This window comes from Cyprinus carpio, chromosome B6 (assembly GCF_018340385.1).
Source record: "Cyprinus carpio isolate SPL01 chromosome B6, ASM1834038v1, whole genome shotgun sequence".
NCBI classification, from domain to species: Eukaryota; Metazoa; Chordata; class Actinopteri; order Cypriniformes; family Cyprinidae; genus Cyprinus; species Cyprinus carpio.
Genome location: NC_056602.1, coordinates 17249421 through 17263994, shown reverse-complemented (window position 1 = coordinate 17263994; position 14574 = coordinate 17249421). Strand labels below are relative to the sequence as shown.

The 14574-nt window shown below is 35.6% G+C and overlaps 2 protein-coding genes across 6 annotated transcripts in view; both read left to right on the top strand.

Annotated features, from left to right (window-relative positions):
• Positions 1-2374, top strand: part of LOC109045413 (leptin receptor-like) — a 45175-nt gene extending 42801 nt beyond the window's left edge. For all 5 annotated transcript variants that reach the window (XM_042725972.1, XM_042725969.1, XM_042725971.1 and 2 more), the window contains exon 20: positions 73-2374. In XM_042725972.1, the coding sequence (XP_042581906.1) occupies positions 73-828 (756 nt within the window). In that variant the 3' untranslated portion in view covers positions 829-2374. The remainder of the gene's footprint in view (positions 1-72) is intronic.
• Positions 2375-2764: 390 nt separating this feature from the next.
• The window catches only part of LOC109063240 (cAMP-specific 3',5'-cyclic phosphodiesterase 4B-like), a 164814-nt gene continuing 153004 nt past the window's right edge, over positions 2765-14574 (top strand). Inside the window, exon 1 of the mRNA XM_042725961.1 lies at positions 2765-2865. Coding sequence (XP_042581895.1) covers positions 2797-2865 — 69 coding nt within the window. The 5' untranslated portion in view covers positions 2765-2796. The remainder of the gene's footprint in view (positions 2866-14574) is intronic.

Genomic DNA, 14574 nt, shown 5'->3' with positions numbered 1-14574 from the left:
AAGAGTTTTAACACATTCAGTACATATTGGTTAGTACATTTCCACAACATGTCTGTTTCTTTCTCCTTGCAGATTAACACCATAGAGAACCTGTTCCCTCACTCAGAGGGTCTCACTGCCTGTCCACTGCTGCTGGTCTCTGAGAGCATCTGTGAGGTGGAAATCATCGAGAAAACTCATCCTGTTACGCTTGAACATGAACAAGACAATGAAGTACCCATTTATAAATCTGGAAACAAAACAGCTACAGATTCTGCCCTTCTAGCGGACTCCTCTGAACCTCTGTCTCTGGAGGCTTCCACTGCTGCTGCTACTCCAGAAACATCAGGCCAGTCTTCAGTGACGTACTCGACCGTTCTCCGCTCCGATCAGCCCAGTCTCCTTCGGAAGCAGCAGGAGAGTCTGAGCAGCTCCAGTGACGAAGGCAACTTCTCTGCCAACAACTCAGAAATATCTGGCTCTTTCCCTGGAGGACTCTGGGACCTGGAGAACCATGTGTGCTCTGACAGCGCCAATCCACGCCATTCCAGCTCCTATAACTCCGTGGAAGAGTTCTCGGAAACATCAGATCAAGATTATGAAGCATCAGAAAGCACAGGTGTAGCCAAGGACCTCTACTACCTCGAGGTGAACGAAGAGGAGGAGGAAGAAGATGAAGAGGAGATTGAGGAAACACAGAGTGAACAGGAAAATAATGAAATTGTTATGAAGGTGGACGCCAGGCCTCTTCTAGAAGGCAAAAAATCCACAGCCGTTGATTCCAGTGTATCTCACAGCATTCCTCTTTATCTGCCACAGTTTCGGACTGAATGCATTAATCCACCCTGAAATAATAACAACAGCACCACTTGGTGGTAACATGGGATAATGTTTTTCTTCATCGGATGGAGGTCCACAGAATGCCTCAGCGTGGTTTTTCCCTAGGGCTGCACAATTTGAGAAAAAAATTGATTTTTAATAAAAATTGCAAGTTCAATTTAAAAATTGTATTTATTTTTTATTTTTTAAGAGCAAGGCTGCATGATCTTGGAAAAAAAAAAATTCTAATTGCAATTTTTTTTTCCTGATAAAAATTGTGATTTTAATTATCACAATTAAATGAATTTTTAGCTCCAGGTTTTCCGTGCTTGTTTGTAGGGCTGCAGAATTTGGCCAAAAATGTGATAATGTATCAATATGTCTATAAAATCATGATTTATATTATTAACATTTTTTTTTTTTGTATTGCTAAATGGAAAACAATAGAATAACTGTAAAATACAGAATGGTCTACTTAAATACTATAACAATTTTGTTTTAGATCACAACTGTAAAATTACAGTACTAATATTGATGGCTGTCTTCATTTCTTAATTTAAACCATCAGCTGCAGGGAGCCTTTAAAGCTTCTCTTTTGTTGACAACATCCAGCTTCTCATTACCAGTTTGTGAAGATGGTTGACGCATGTTGCGTTTTTGCACAATGCGCATTATCAGATTGCAGAGATGAGTTTATGTGAAGCAACATTTATTTGGAACCAGTTCACATGTGAGAAAACAGTGCCGCACTTCACTCTGAAATGTGCAGCGCGTATGTTTTATTTAAATCACAGCCTTCATGACTTGATAATCGCGCTAAGCCATTTTACTTTTATTTTGATTAATTGTGCAGCCCTATTTTTCCACCCTCAATCTTCGATTTTTTACAATTCTCCTCCGACCAACCCAGTGTTTCAAATGACTCTTTTATGATCCATTTGACTTGTCCCTAATTCATTATACCTTTTAGGGTTTACAGCCAGATTTCCCAGGCTCATTTGATAAGGGCATCCAAGCACAGTTTAAACTCTGAATGTCTCCGTGATGGGTTGATGATCGGCCTGTCATTGCTGGAACTCGCTGCTTTCCATCTTCATCCCGTGGAATCTTTGGAAGACTAAAGTGAAATCTTGTGAAGACCACACTAACTGGAATGAAGCAAGGAAGAGTCTGCAGAAGTGTGGTGGTCACAGTCACCGTTTAGTGACTGTTTGTGCATTTCAGGTGCTTCATCGAGTCCAGGTTATCATAAGTGAAGGGGCTTTTGAAGAGGCGTCCATCAAAATATCAGCTTTGTGAAGAAATAGCCTCTTATGTCTGCATTTACATTGGGCTTATTCATTCAATATGAATGTATATTTTGTCAGTGATGTCTGTGTTCTTTGGAAACTCAAATATTTTGAGTCTACAAAATGTCATCTTTTTTCAGTGTATGGGATTTTTTTGATGAAATGAGGGTTGAATGTAACTCAGTGAATAAAACTGGTTATATATGTCAGAGTATCAGTAAGAATGTGTGTACAGTATACACGTATTTCTTGTCTATTTTTCTGGTCAGAATAAACTATTTATTGCAGTTATGGCTTAGTGTTTGTTCTTAAATTAGTTACAACAGTACTACATATTCTTTTAATAAATAATAAAGCTATTTATTCATCCTAAACTAGGCCTGCCGCCTTAAACAGCAATGTCTTTGCACTGAGAACACCAACAGATTAGCGAATTTATTTCGAGACATAAAACATATGATTTGATTAAGAAATAAAATTTACGAATGAATCCAACAATCCTTCTGCAGAATGAAGAAAATGACAACGTTTCTGTTGTGTTCTTGTATTATTAATTGTCCAGAAGAGGGCGCTATGGGTTAATATGTTGGCAATTTCCATTTAGGCTACCAAATCTATGCGCGTTCCCGTTTCGACCATAGACAGTAGCGACTCGAGTTGTTTTGCGTCTGTGTTTGCGTAAGGGCGGTTGATCTTCGTGAATGAATGAATGAATGAAGCACAGCCAACGGGAAAGCGTCTCTTCCAGCGCGCGACCTCACCTCAGCTCACGTCCTCAGTAAGTCCATTTAGTTAACTTTTAAAAAAAAAAACTTCTAAAATCCGAACAGATGTCGTTTCGTTAGCATTATCCGATTACAGAAAGTACATACGTGAAACTATCCAGATTTAATCTGAATTAATGTAAACAACGTCTGATAACGCTGGCTAAAGAGTTTATGTTTACAGTCGACGGCACATACTGAGTGAAAAACTAACTTCCCTCACATGCACGCAACATGTTCGCGAATGCACACTGGTCATTCCTAGCTGCTCTGTATTTATTTATGTATGTTTTTTTATATTATTATTTTTTCATTTTATTTGGGTACTATAGTTGTGAATAGAGAAATTTCTTTGCTTCTGACCAACAGATGGCACTGTAACACTGTTAAATGCCAACATACACCTTTCAGAGCAGTATTTACAATAATGCAGCTCAGTTATTCAACTGCATATTTTCTGCCTTGAATATTTGCCGGCTATGACTGTGAAATAATACATATAACGTTACATATAGTAAATACATACATACATACATACATACATATAGATAGATAGATGGATATATATGGATATATATGAATGTATGTATATATATATATGTATGTATGTATGTATGTATGTGTATGTATGTATGTGTATGTATATGTGTGTGTGTGTGTGTGTGTGTGAGACCCTGGACTATAAAACCAGTCATAAGTAGCATGGGTATATTTGCAATAGCCAAAAATACATACATTGATTTTGTGGGTCAAAATTGTTGATTTTTCTTTTATGTGAAAATCATTAGGATATTAAGTAAATATCATGTTCCATGAAGATATTTTGTAAATTTCCTACCATAAATATATCAAAACGTAATTTTTGATTAGTAATATGCATTGCTAAGAAATTCATATGGACAACTATAAATGCGATTTTCTCAATATTTAGATTTTTTTGCACCCTCAGATTCCAGATTTTTAAATAGTTGTATCTTGTTCAAATTTGTTCTGTTTTCAGCTTCCCAAACAAACAAAAGGGCCAAAATCCAATAATGGTTTAATCAACAGGTTTGAGTGCACTCCTCATGTCTGATACTTTATGAAAACGCTCTGTAATCTAGGCCTACTTAAGACAGCTTTAACGATCTCATTAGAGACAGGTCAATTGGTCATACGCTCACTCATTCTTATATCCTGCTTATCCAGCTCAACTGTGCTTTAAACAATCTCTCCGCACCATCAGATCCGATCATTTGAAAGAAGTCTCTTATGTTTACCTAGGCCAAATTTATTTAATCAAAATACAATAAAACAGTAGTATTGTGCAATATAGTACAATTTTAGATAACTGTTTTCTGTTTCAATATATTTCCAGATGTTATTTATTCCTGTGTTGGCAAAGCTGAATTTTCAGCAGCCTATACGCCAGTCTTCAGTGTCACATAAGCACCAAATCAGGATGATCTCTGAAGGAACAAGAAACATTTCTTTTATTATTCATGTTTCAACATTTAAATTTTTCTTAGGGATTCTCTGATGATTTTGAAGTTCAAAAGAATATCATTTATTTGAAATAGACTTTTATAGAACAATCTAAAAGTCTCTTGTGTTGCTTTTGATCAATTTATTAAATTCTTGCTGAATCAAAGTATTTATTTCTTTAAAGAAATATCTTACTGAGCCAAAAAAATTGATAGTAGTGTACAGTGCAATTTCATGGCACTTTTTTTTTTTAAATATACTGTCAAATCTGCGGTCCATGAAAAAATATATCTCAATAAATAAAAACTATTAATTATACTTTACAAAAAGCACCGACATTGATTATTAGGCTGATTGATTAACTTAAATGAGTAACAATTAATGTTGCTCCTGTTGTCCAACTTCAATATCTGACAGGTACATCAGTGTATGCAAGTGTTTCTAGGTTTTTACGATATTTTGACCAGTGTCTACCTGTCACCTATCATCTAGTAAATAAGATGGCATCCTCATGCCACATATGTTGAAGCCTTACATGTGAATAACTTAGCATATTAAAAAGCTTTTAAGAATTTTTGACATGGTGTGCATGGTGCAAAGATGATCTTAGTCAAATTGGGAAACAAATAAAAAGGAAAAAAAAATCTGAAATGTCATAATGGCAGACAATCCAGATGGATGGAGTTAAAAAAACCCTTTTGAACTTGATATATGCCAAGGAATTACATTATTATATGTTGGTTAGGCCTTTTGTTAAAAATTTTGTCAATAATCACTTACCCCCATGTCGTTCCAACCCCGTAAAAGCTTTGTTCGTCTTCGGAACACAATTTAAGATATTTTGAATGAAAACCGGGAGGCTTGAGACAGTCTCATAGACTGCCAAGTAAAATACACTGTCAAGGTCCAGAAAAGTATGAAAAGCATCATCAGAATAGTCCGTATGCTCTTCTGTGTCAGCCGTGCTGCACTGATGCGCGTTTTCTTTAAAATCAAAGCGGAAATATACGTAGAAAACATATCTTTGTTACGCGGCTGACACAGAAGAGCATACGCTGCCTGCGTACTGCTCATATTCGCCAAAATGTCACTACACTGATGTGGAGTGACACAGAGGAGAGGATTTGTTGAATAAAGTTGTTATTTTATTTATTTTTTTCGCTTACAAAAAGTATTGTCGTCATTTCATAATGTTACGGTTGAACCACTGATGGCAGATGGACTATTCTGATGATGCTTTTCATAGTTTTCTGGATCGTGACATTGTATTTTACTTGGCAGTCTATGGGACAGTCACAAGCCTACAGGTTTTCATCCAAAATATATTAAATTGTGTTTAGAAGACGAGCAAAGCTTTAATGGGTTTGGAACGAAATGGAGGTAAGTGATTAATGACAAAATTTTGATTTTAGGGTGGAGTATCCCTTTAAATAAAATGTATATTAGGTTTTTTGAACTGTTGGTGGCGCTAGAGGGCTCGCAAGATATTCAGGGATATCCATCCAGCCTAATCTGTCTGCCAAAACATTTTCACAGCTGCCATGAAATCCCAGCCAGAACACAAAGAATTTAAAAGAAAACCAACAGATAAATAGGTTGGCCCCTAAAAATAACCTTATGTCTCAAGATTTGGAAGCAAAACATGCTTGTTACAGCCCAGTCAAACTATTGGGAAGGAGAATTTATTGCATAAGATGATTGTATTCCTTGAGGCAACGTTCAACCAGAAAATGGTGTAATAATCTTAGAGATTTATGTCATATCTATTTTGGCTAACCCTAATGGTTGGAAATCTGAATGTACAGAGACGTTTCACAGCAGACACAAAAACTATTGTTTAAAAAAAAAAAAATGTTTTCTCCATAAATAACCGTGTTCACCTTGTCTTATTACCGGTAGGCATAAATGTGCCTCTGTGGTTTGGGAATAATCCTCCGCTCAACCTTTACGGCCAGTAACTCTGAAGCTTTCATAAAGCCAGATCAAATATGAGACACTAAACAGCTCAGTGGAAAATCTGTGCAGGGTAGAGAGGACTAAATGGGTTGAAATGGAATCAGATTGTGCTGTGCTTGTACAGGTACCAGTAAGTGCCGCTAAGTGGCTCTTTCATTCAGCGAACAGTCCAAAAATTGGACCCGACTCCTGCAGGAATCGGCATTTCATATGAGATATTCCATTAGGTTACATCTGATGGACCTCACTTAGGCTGCACAGGAACTCTAATGCTTTCATATTGAGAGCCTCTGATGCAAAGTGGTGATTCTAAGGTCATCATCAGTGTTGAAATCATTATCTTCTGAAGCATAAGCACTGGAATAGTATCCAAATAGATATTGGAAAGTTTATAGTAAATGGGAACATGGATAGGGATGAGAAAGAAAAGAATAACGTTGATTTTTATTTATTTATTATTCATTTATGTGTGTATGATAGCTGTTTTCTATACAGAAAAGTGTTTGAGGAACAGATGGGATTGGTGGTTTAAAACTAGCAGAACAGAAATAGAAGGAAGAAATCATTGAACAAATCAGAAGGTTGACTGATCGGTCAAGGTTATTTCCTCAGGGCTGGGAAACACGTTACGTAACTCGACATATAGGAACATGTTCGTGCTCAGCTTACAGTAATCGAAGGACAAGAAGACAGTTACTCATAGCGCATTCAAGTTTACATGAAAAATAAATAGAATATAAAAGCAAAAACTCGTTAAAATTTCCCATAATACCATAAACTCATTCTCACTCCCAAGACATCAAAAACATATACCTATACAGTATTTACAAAATAGGAGCTCCATTGCTTACACATATGTGAAGGGCATGGGAATTTTATCATAATAAATTTATATATTGGAGTATAATAATGACTTATATGTTGGGGTAAGGTTCCCAATTTAAACAGCCACAATAATTTTATTTACATTAGACTATTTTTGAGCACCTAACCTGACCTTTGCCCATAAAACTAAACATTTATCAATATAAAACAAAGCAGATGCAACTACAGTCACGATTTATCTATTCAGATAAACGATTGCTTTGTGTGAGGAACAGAAACAAAATAGATCATCATCTCCATCCAACATAATGCTCAAATCGCAAACACATTCAAAAATGGCCTCCTAAAGAAGCATTATGTCAGATTTGATTGTGAAAATGCCATTGGCTCTCATGTGTCTCATGACCGATTACATCATGCTGAGAGAGGAATTTATCTTTAGAATGTGATTTGACTGTGTTAATGGAGCAGGATCATTTACAGCAATTATTATTGTTATTATTTTATTATTATTTGTTTTTAATTGTACTACTTTTTTTTAAACGTTCATAGAACATTCAGAATTTTATAATAATGGGAATGTTAGCAAAAAGTTATTAGAACATATTTTTGTTATCTGGTCTGTATTTTGTCTGCCTGGTGCTCACAAATATTTATGAAAGTATACATTAATTCATCTGATGCATAAGCCAAGCAATTGAAAGCAATTGAGTTCCTAATTCCTCAATATAGTGACGTCTAGAGTCTTAAAAGTGACACACACAGTGCTTGACCATGCTTTAGTTTTTGACGCCTTGGGAATGAGAATGGGTTTCTAACCATTGTGTTCCCATAAGCTCTTTAGTTATCCAGGTCCTGTATTCACAAAACATCTTAAGGCTAAAAGTAGCTAATAACTCGCCAATTTAGAAATGGCCATGTCAGTCCTAAATTTACATCGTTAACAGCTGGTCTGGTAATATAATACATTGGGCAGGACATCCATTTGCTCACCTAACATTCATCAACCTCTTATATGGCTTATCATCTGAAATATGTATGTAGTAGCAACTTTACATGGCAGCTCAATCTAATGTTAGCCTAGAAAAAGTACACTTTTCACGTGTCTGTACAGAGTAAGGAAGATGAACAGAAGCGCACTTGGACTATTGCATGACAGATGGAGGTGCTGGCGTGATAATTTGCTCTTAAAAAACGTTTTTGGTCATACAGATAAGAGTAATGCGACTTTTGTATCTGTAAAGACTCTACGTTTATTCGTGTGCACTCAGAATAACAACAAAACGTTGTGCTTTTGTAAAATTCTGAAAGCAAACAGGCTGCGTTTTCTGCCGTTTCGGACTCTATGAACTTGAGCACGTCACTTCGAAACTCTGTGTATGCTTGCCTTATTACAGACATGAAAAATACCCAACCCAAATCCTGGGTTGAGACCGCTGGGTAGGACGTTGGGTTGAAAATTGGTCTTGATCATAACCCAGCGGTGCTGGGTTGGGAACGCGGACGTGAAAGAGAGCACGCACATCATGTTAATATCGGATGATGCCAGTGCGAGAAGCCGCCATTTTCTCAGCGTGAAAGAAGCGAGAAGTGAGTGAAAGACGTTATGGTAAGTAAAGATTCAAAATGTAAAGTTATCATTTCTTAGAAAATAAATGTTTCTGTTGTATCCTGCCTGTTTACTTCACATTTTGATGCAACAACAGTACGATTACATGTTCATATTTCATTTAAACCATTGATGTCCCTTTTTTCATTGCAGAACTCAAACTAACTTTGGAGTGAAGGACACAGAAGCCTGGTTGTCAACTAATTACATGTTATCAGTTTTTTTTTTTTACTAAGATTAAAATAATATTTGTTTTTTTTGTTTTTGTAGGTGTTGAAAGCCAGAGACATAGGAGAGCATCATTCTTTTGAGAATTATGTAAGTTATTTTTAGTCATTTTGATGCAACAACAGTGTGATTACGTGCTCATATTTCATGAAAACCATTGATGTCTGGGTTTTTCATTGCAGAACTCAAACCAACTTTGGAGTTGTCTGATTTGGAGAGTCATCATCTTCCTTTCTTAAAGGAATAGTTCACACAAAAAACCATTTACTTGCCCTCATGTCATTCCAAACTTGTCTTTACAACACAAATTAATATATTTTTAATTTTCTCATAATTTTTTTGTTAATCCATTGAGAGTCTAGATAATCTGTATTTTTAAGACTCATAAATACAGAGTTATTGTAGAAGTAATGCATTCCGATATTTATATATGAATAAATCTTAAATTATATGATAGCGAACATGTCTGTTCAAAGGAAAATATCGGTCTCCCAGACTAGCAATGGAGGACAAAAATTAATAGAATATTAAATATATTTATTTGTGTTGCAAAAATTAGCAGAGTTTGTATGGGTCTGGAACAACATGGGGGAGTGTAAATTATGACCTTTTTTTTTTTTTGGTGAACTATATTTGTGGATGTGTTTTTGGGCAGTATTTTGAGATTTGTGAGGTATGTGAATGTCATGTCTGTTTTAATGTTTCAGTAAAGAAGTAGGTTTCTGAAAGCAATATATTTATTTAAAAAATATTACATGCCCTCACACTAGTGCTGCCATTATAGCATTCTAGAGCGCTGTGGTAGACAGAGACATTAAACAACCACACAAAGTGTTGAAATTATAAAACAGACTATTTACATATCCTTACTGATGTGAATACACCTCTGTCTGAAAATGGATAGATTTTAATTAAATGTTTTCTTTTTTCAAATGTTTTTCTCTTTTTAGACCACTGATGAAGAACAGGCGGTGACAGGGATGAATGCTGGTCAAAGAACAGAATGTCCTTTCCTCTAAACTCATGCAGCAGTGGTTTTAAAGGAGGACGCTGCCCTGGATGATGTAAAAGATGTCACATGCTGTGCTGATGGGGCTTCTTCATGACTACATCAGTTATGCTAAAGAGATCATGAAAATTGACAGTGATGCATGATCTGTATTCATGGACTATGAAACAAACTGTAAGTGTATAATTTGTAAAAACAAAATGTTAAATGCTTGTTCTGTGTTGTTTAGTAGAAATGGAGTTTACACTCATTCGTTCATACACATGCTCATATTCTTTCACACATACACGCGTCTGTTAAATGTTATAATATCAGTGTTAATGTTGTGGTTTATTTGTGTACTGTCATGCCAGAATAGTTTGTAAAGAACTTAACTAATTGTACAATTATTGTATAATGTTTTTGTATATTTTTATACAATATATAAAATTTACCAAAAAAGTCAAATTTGATCTTAAAAGTTATATTCAACAAATGTTCAATGCTTTATTTATAAACTCTCTAGATGTTAATGCCATACTTTTCTGCATTTCTTCTTACACGCATGTTACTTTTTGACTGTTTTCTCTTGTTTTTAATAAATATTTACCTTTTGATAGTTATTATTTGTGTTTAAAAGTGATTTTAAAATGAACAAGATTTGTAGGTTTAATGCCTAGCTCGATTTTTGTTCATTTTAGTCTAGCAATGTAGTAATTTAAACCATAAAAAAGCAACCCAGCATGCTGGGTTAAACATAATAACCCAACTTGTTGGGTTAAAATAACCCAGAACTGGGTTCGTCCCTTTTTGAAACAGGTATGGTTTGTATTTAGTTATTTATATTGGTTTTTTTTGGGATGAGAAGTTTTTATGGTTTGAGAGGCTGATAATTAGCTAAATATATAGCCTACTTGTTTAATTAGTGACACTTAACCTGCATTTTAAAATCTTTATTTGCATATGGCAACATAATATTGCACTCTACAGAGAATATTAGCCAATCACTGTGTGCATAGTTAGTAAGTATGCTGACATCATCCATAGCAACGAGGTCAACGCTGCCCTTACTCTTAGCTTAAGACTTCTGTCTATTCCTTAGTAAAAGTTTGTCTCAGCAGCTTTGTGAATAGGTTTTAAGAGAAAACTCTTAGCTAAAAACATTTACTGCTATTTAGGAGAACTCTTAGTGGTAAGCTAAAATGTTTTGTGAATACGGGCCCTGGGCTCTATGGTGCATATACACCTATATATGTGTTTGATAGCTTGATATGGATGGTTTTGTATTAATCTTGTCAATTTAATATTTTAAAAGAGCATGAAAACAGTGATTCATGTTCTCTGAATAATACATGAAGCTGGTTTGTCTCCTTCAGCTAGGTAAGGATGAATTCTTCCTCTTAGATACTTCAAAGGTTTAGTCTAATTCACATGATCTATTATCATGTGGCAATGTCCTCCAAAAGTGAAGGAGATGCTGTTTCCTCTGCAAAGGCTCCTTACTTGTATTTTGATATTTTTATATCATGCTTAACTAATCTATCCACAATTTGGCTTTATATTTATAGGCTTTAAAGTTGTATTTTGTCAGGCCACAAACTTTCTTTGCCATATACAAATAATGATAATAATTATTCTTATTACTGATGATAATAATGAAAAAATAAAAATGCATGTATTTAAAATATTAAGGAATGAATAACAATACTTAAATAAATAATAAAATAAACCATTGTTTACTTTTTCAAATAAAATTTTATTAAAAAATAGATTTTGAGATTATGGTTTCATTTTGCTGTTTGAAAATTGGGACAGTTTTTCATATAAATATTTTATTAAAATCCATATAGTTTTATTTTTCTCTTAAAATCTGTAAATTTTACAGACAGTACTGTGATAGTATAGTAGGTTACAATAAATAAATAAAACAGTAGCAGCTTAATTAAGTAAATATTTCACAGATAATATTGTAATCACTTAATTTGGGTTTACAATACAAAAAACAATTAATTATTTTTTTATTTTTTTTGTCATTTTGTTTTTTTTTTTTTTTGTTTCTTTAAGAAAAGTAAAAATGCCGCCCCATGTACCATGTTAAAGGGATACTCCACCCCAAAATGAAAATTTTGGCATTAATCACTTACCCCCATGTCGTTCCAAACCCTTAAAAGCTTCAATGTCTTCGGAACACAATTTAAGATCATTTGGATGAAAACCGGGAGACTTGTGAGTTGTGACTGTCCCATAGACTGCCAAGTAAATAACAGTGTCAAGGTCCATAAAAGGTATGAAAGTCATTGTCAGAATACTCCATCTGCCATCAGACATGCAATCTGGGTTATATGAAGCGAAGAAAACAAAAAGAACAACCTTTGTCAACAGTCTCCTCTGTGTCTCTCATATCACCGTATGCTGCGTATGCTCTTCTGTATCATCCACGCCACAAGGATGCTCTGTTTTCTTTCAAATCAAAGCTAAATACACGTAGAAACACGTGCATCCTTGTGGCGCAGATGATACAGAAGAGCATACGCAGCATACGGTGATATGGAGAGATATTATACGGTATTATTACTTTCATACCTTTTATGGACCTTGACACTGTTATTTATTTGCCAGTCTATGGGACAGTCACAGGCCTCCCGGTTTTCATCCAAAATATCTGAAATTGAGTTTTTACGGGTTTGAAACGACATGGGGGTAAGTGATTAATGACAAAATTTTCATTTTGGGGTGGAGTATCCCTTTAATATTGTAAGGGAAACAGGTCAATTTAGCTCAAAGGGAATCATTTAAGATTTTAAAGGGAATTTGAACAGAATCACTGTTTCACGGCTGATCACTGAAACGGCCAGCGATTCACTGAACGAGCCGTATAACATCAAATCTGCGCTGGATATTAATATCCAAAATATAGTGAAAACACTATTAATTAGCACAGTAGCAAGATCGGCAGTTTAAGACATTAACTTGTGAGCACAAAACACAAGATACTTCTCTTTTCAATATAAATAAGGCTTTATTAGATAAATCTAAGACATATAAACTAATCTAACACATAAGCACACGCACTCACACATTCACACAAGTTGCAGGAGGATAGAACGTTAGGAAAGAATGAGTTTAAGAGAATGAAAATGTGAAATCCCAAGTTTACAGCAATACGTGAAATTGCATAGACATGAACAACCATTTAATCACTTAATTAACCCTCGCACTGAGTTCCTCAATGAGGTTAAAATTATATTAGATAACACCAGTACAGATGTGAGTCTGGAGGTTACTTGCGTTGCCTGTTTAACGGGGTTCCCTTTTGTTGTCGCTGAAAAGGGGGTTTCCCGAAGTTGCTGATTGGCTGGAAGTTCAGTAGTCGTTGAAGTGACGTCTTGGGAAGCCCGTGGTTGGGCGTAGGCTGAAGATGCGGAGTTGTGGGCTGGCTGAAGTTGAACGGGCACTCGAGGTCAGACTCGGAGACACGGCGTTACAAAACTTAACTCAGAACAAGAAACTCTCAAACGGAAAAGAAAAGAAGTAAAGTTTGACGAGACTAGGTGGTGTGTTCTTCTCATCGTGGCTAAGTAGCAGCAGGCGTGCAGGCCGAAGCACGCTGGAACGGCGCTCGAAGAACGCTACAAGTGATGACAAAGCATGACTAAAAGCAGGCTAAAAGCCGGCATGACTGATAGCAAAAGCTTGACAAAAGCTAAAAGCTAAAAGCATGACTAAAAGCTTAAACTACAAGCAAAGCTAAAAGCCGGCATGACTGATAGCAAAAGCTTGACAAAAGCTAAAAGCTAAAAAGCAAAATTTGATGGTGTCCTGAGTATTTAAACTGGCCTTTTTGCCACACCTCAAATGTTGTCTTGACCAATTAGATACTGTCTTTTCTCAGGGTGTTGCATTGTCTGTCCCACCCATTCATAAATCATATGTTATCTTATCAAGCTCGTGGTCCGAATTTTCCCGCTCTTGCAGGGTATAATTTGGACATGATTCCTATAACAAGAATATGATACATTTGACAAATAACTAATGGTCAGAAACGTTTCAAGCAAGAATATTCGAACACACTCATACTAAACATGAATATGATCCCTTAAGCTATTCAATAGTTATTTAAAAAGACATACACAATAAGTGATTAGAAACATTTAAATCAAATGTGTCGGTTACATAAATGATATGGAGTTAAGCAATGGACTGATATCCATTTAGAAGTCTTTTTTTAGTTCATTTTGGTGCATATATGCATTGGAAGGCATTCTCTGTGCCATTCTGGGGAGTAAGGATATGTCCTGTGGAGACCAGAGGGGTTAACAGGTCTCCTTAGGAATTTCAGTCTGGTTTTGCTAGGTGGGGGGAAGTCAATCCAACGATCTTGTTTTCTCTGTCATGGCTTTACATGTGAGTGTCATACTGTCCATCTCTTCGATTACTTGCCCCAAATTAGACAATCTCTTCTTCGAATTGAAATTGTCAATAATTGTTATAATGGTGTTAATGTTGAAAGCTGTTCTGTGAAAGAGTTGGTCGGTTATCAGACTGTGGTGCTGGGAGTTGATTTACAACATCCTGCCTTTCTGTGGAATTCGGCTCATGTTTCAACCAGGCTCCCGATCGAATCTTTAATTTGTCTGGTTCACGCTACATACC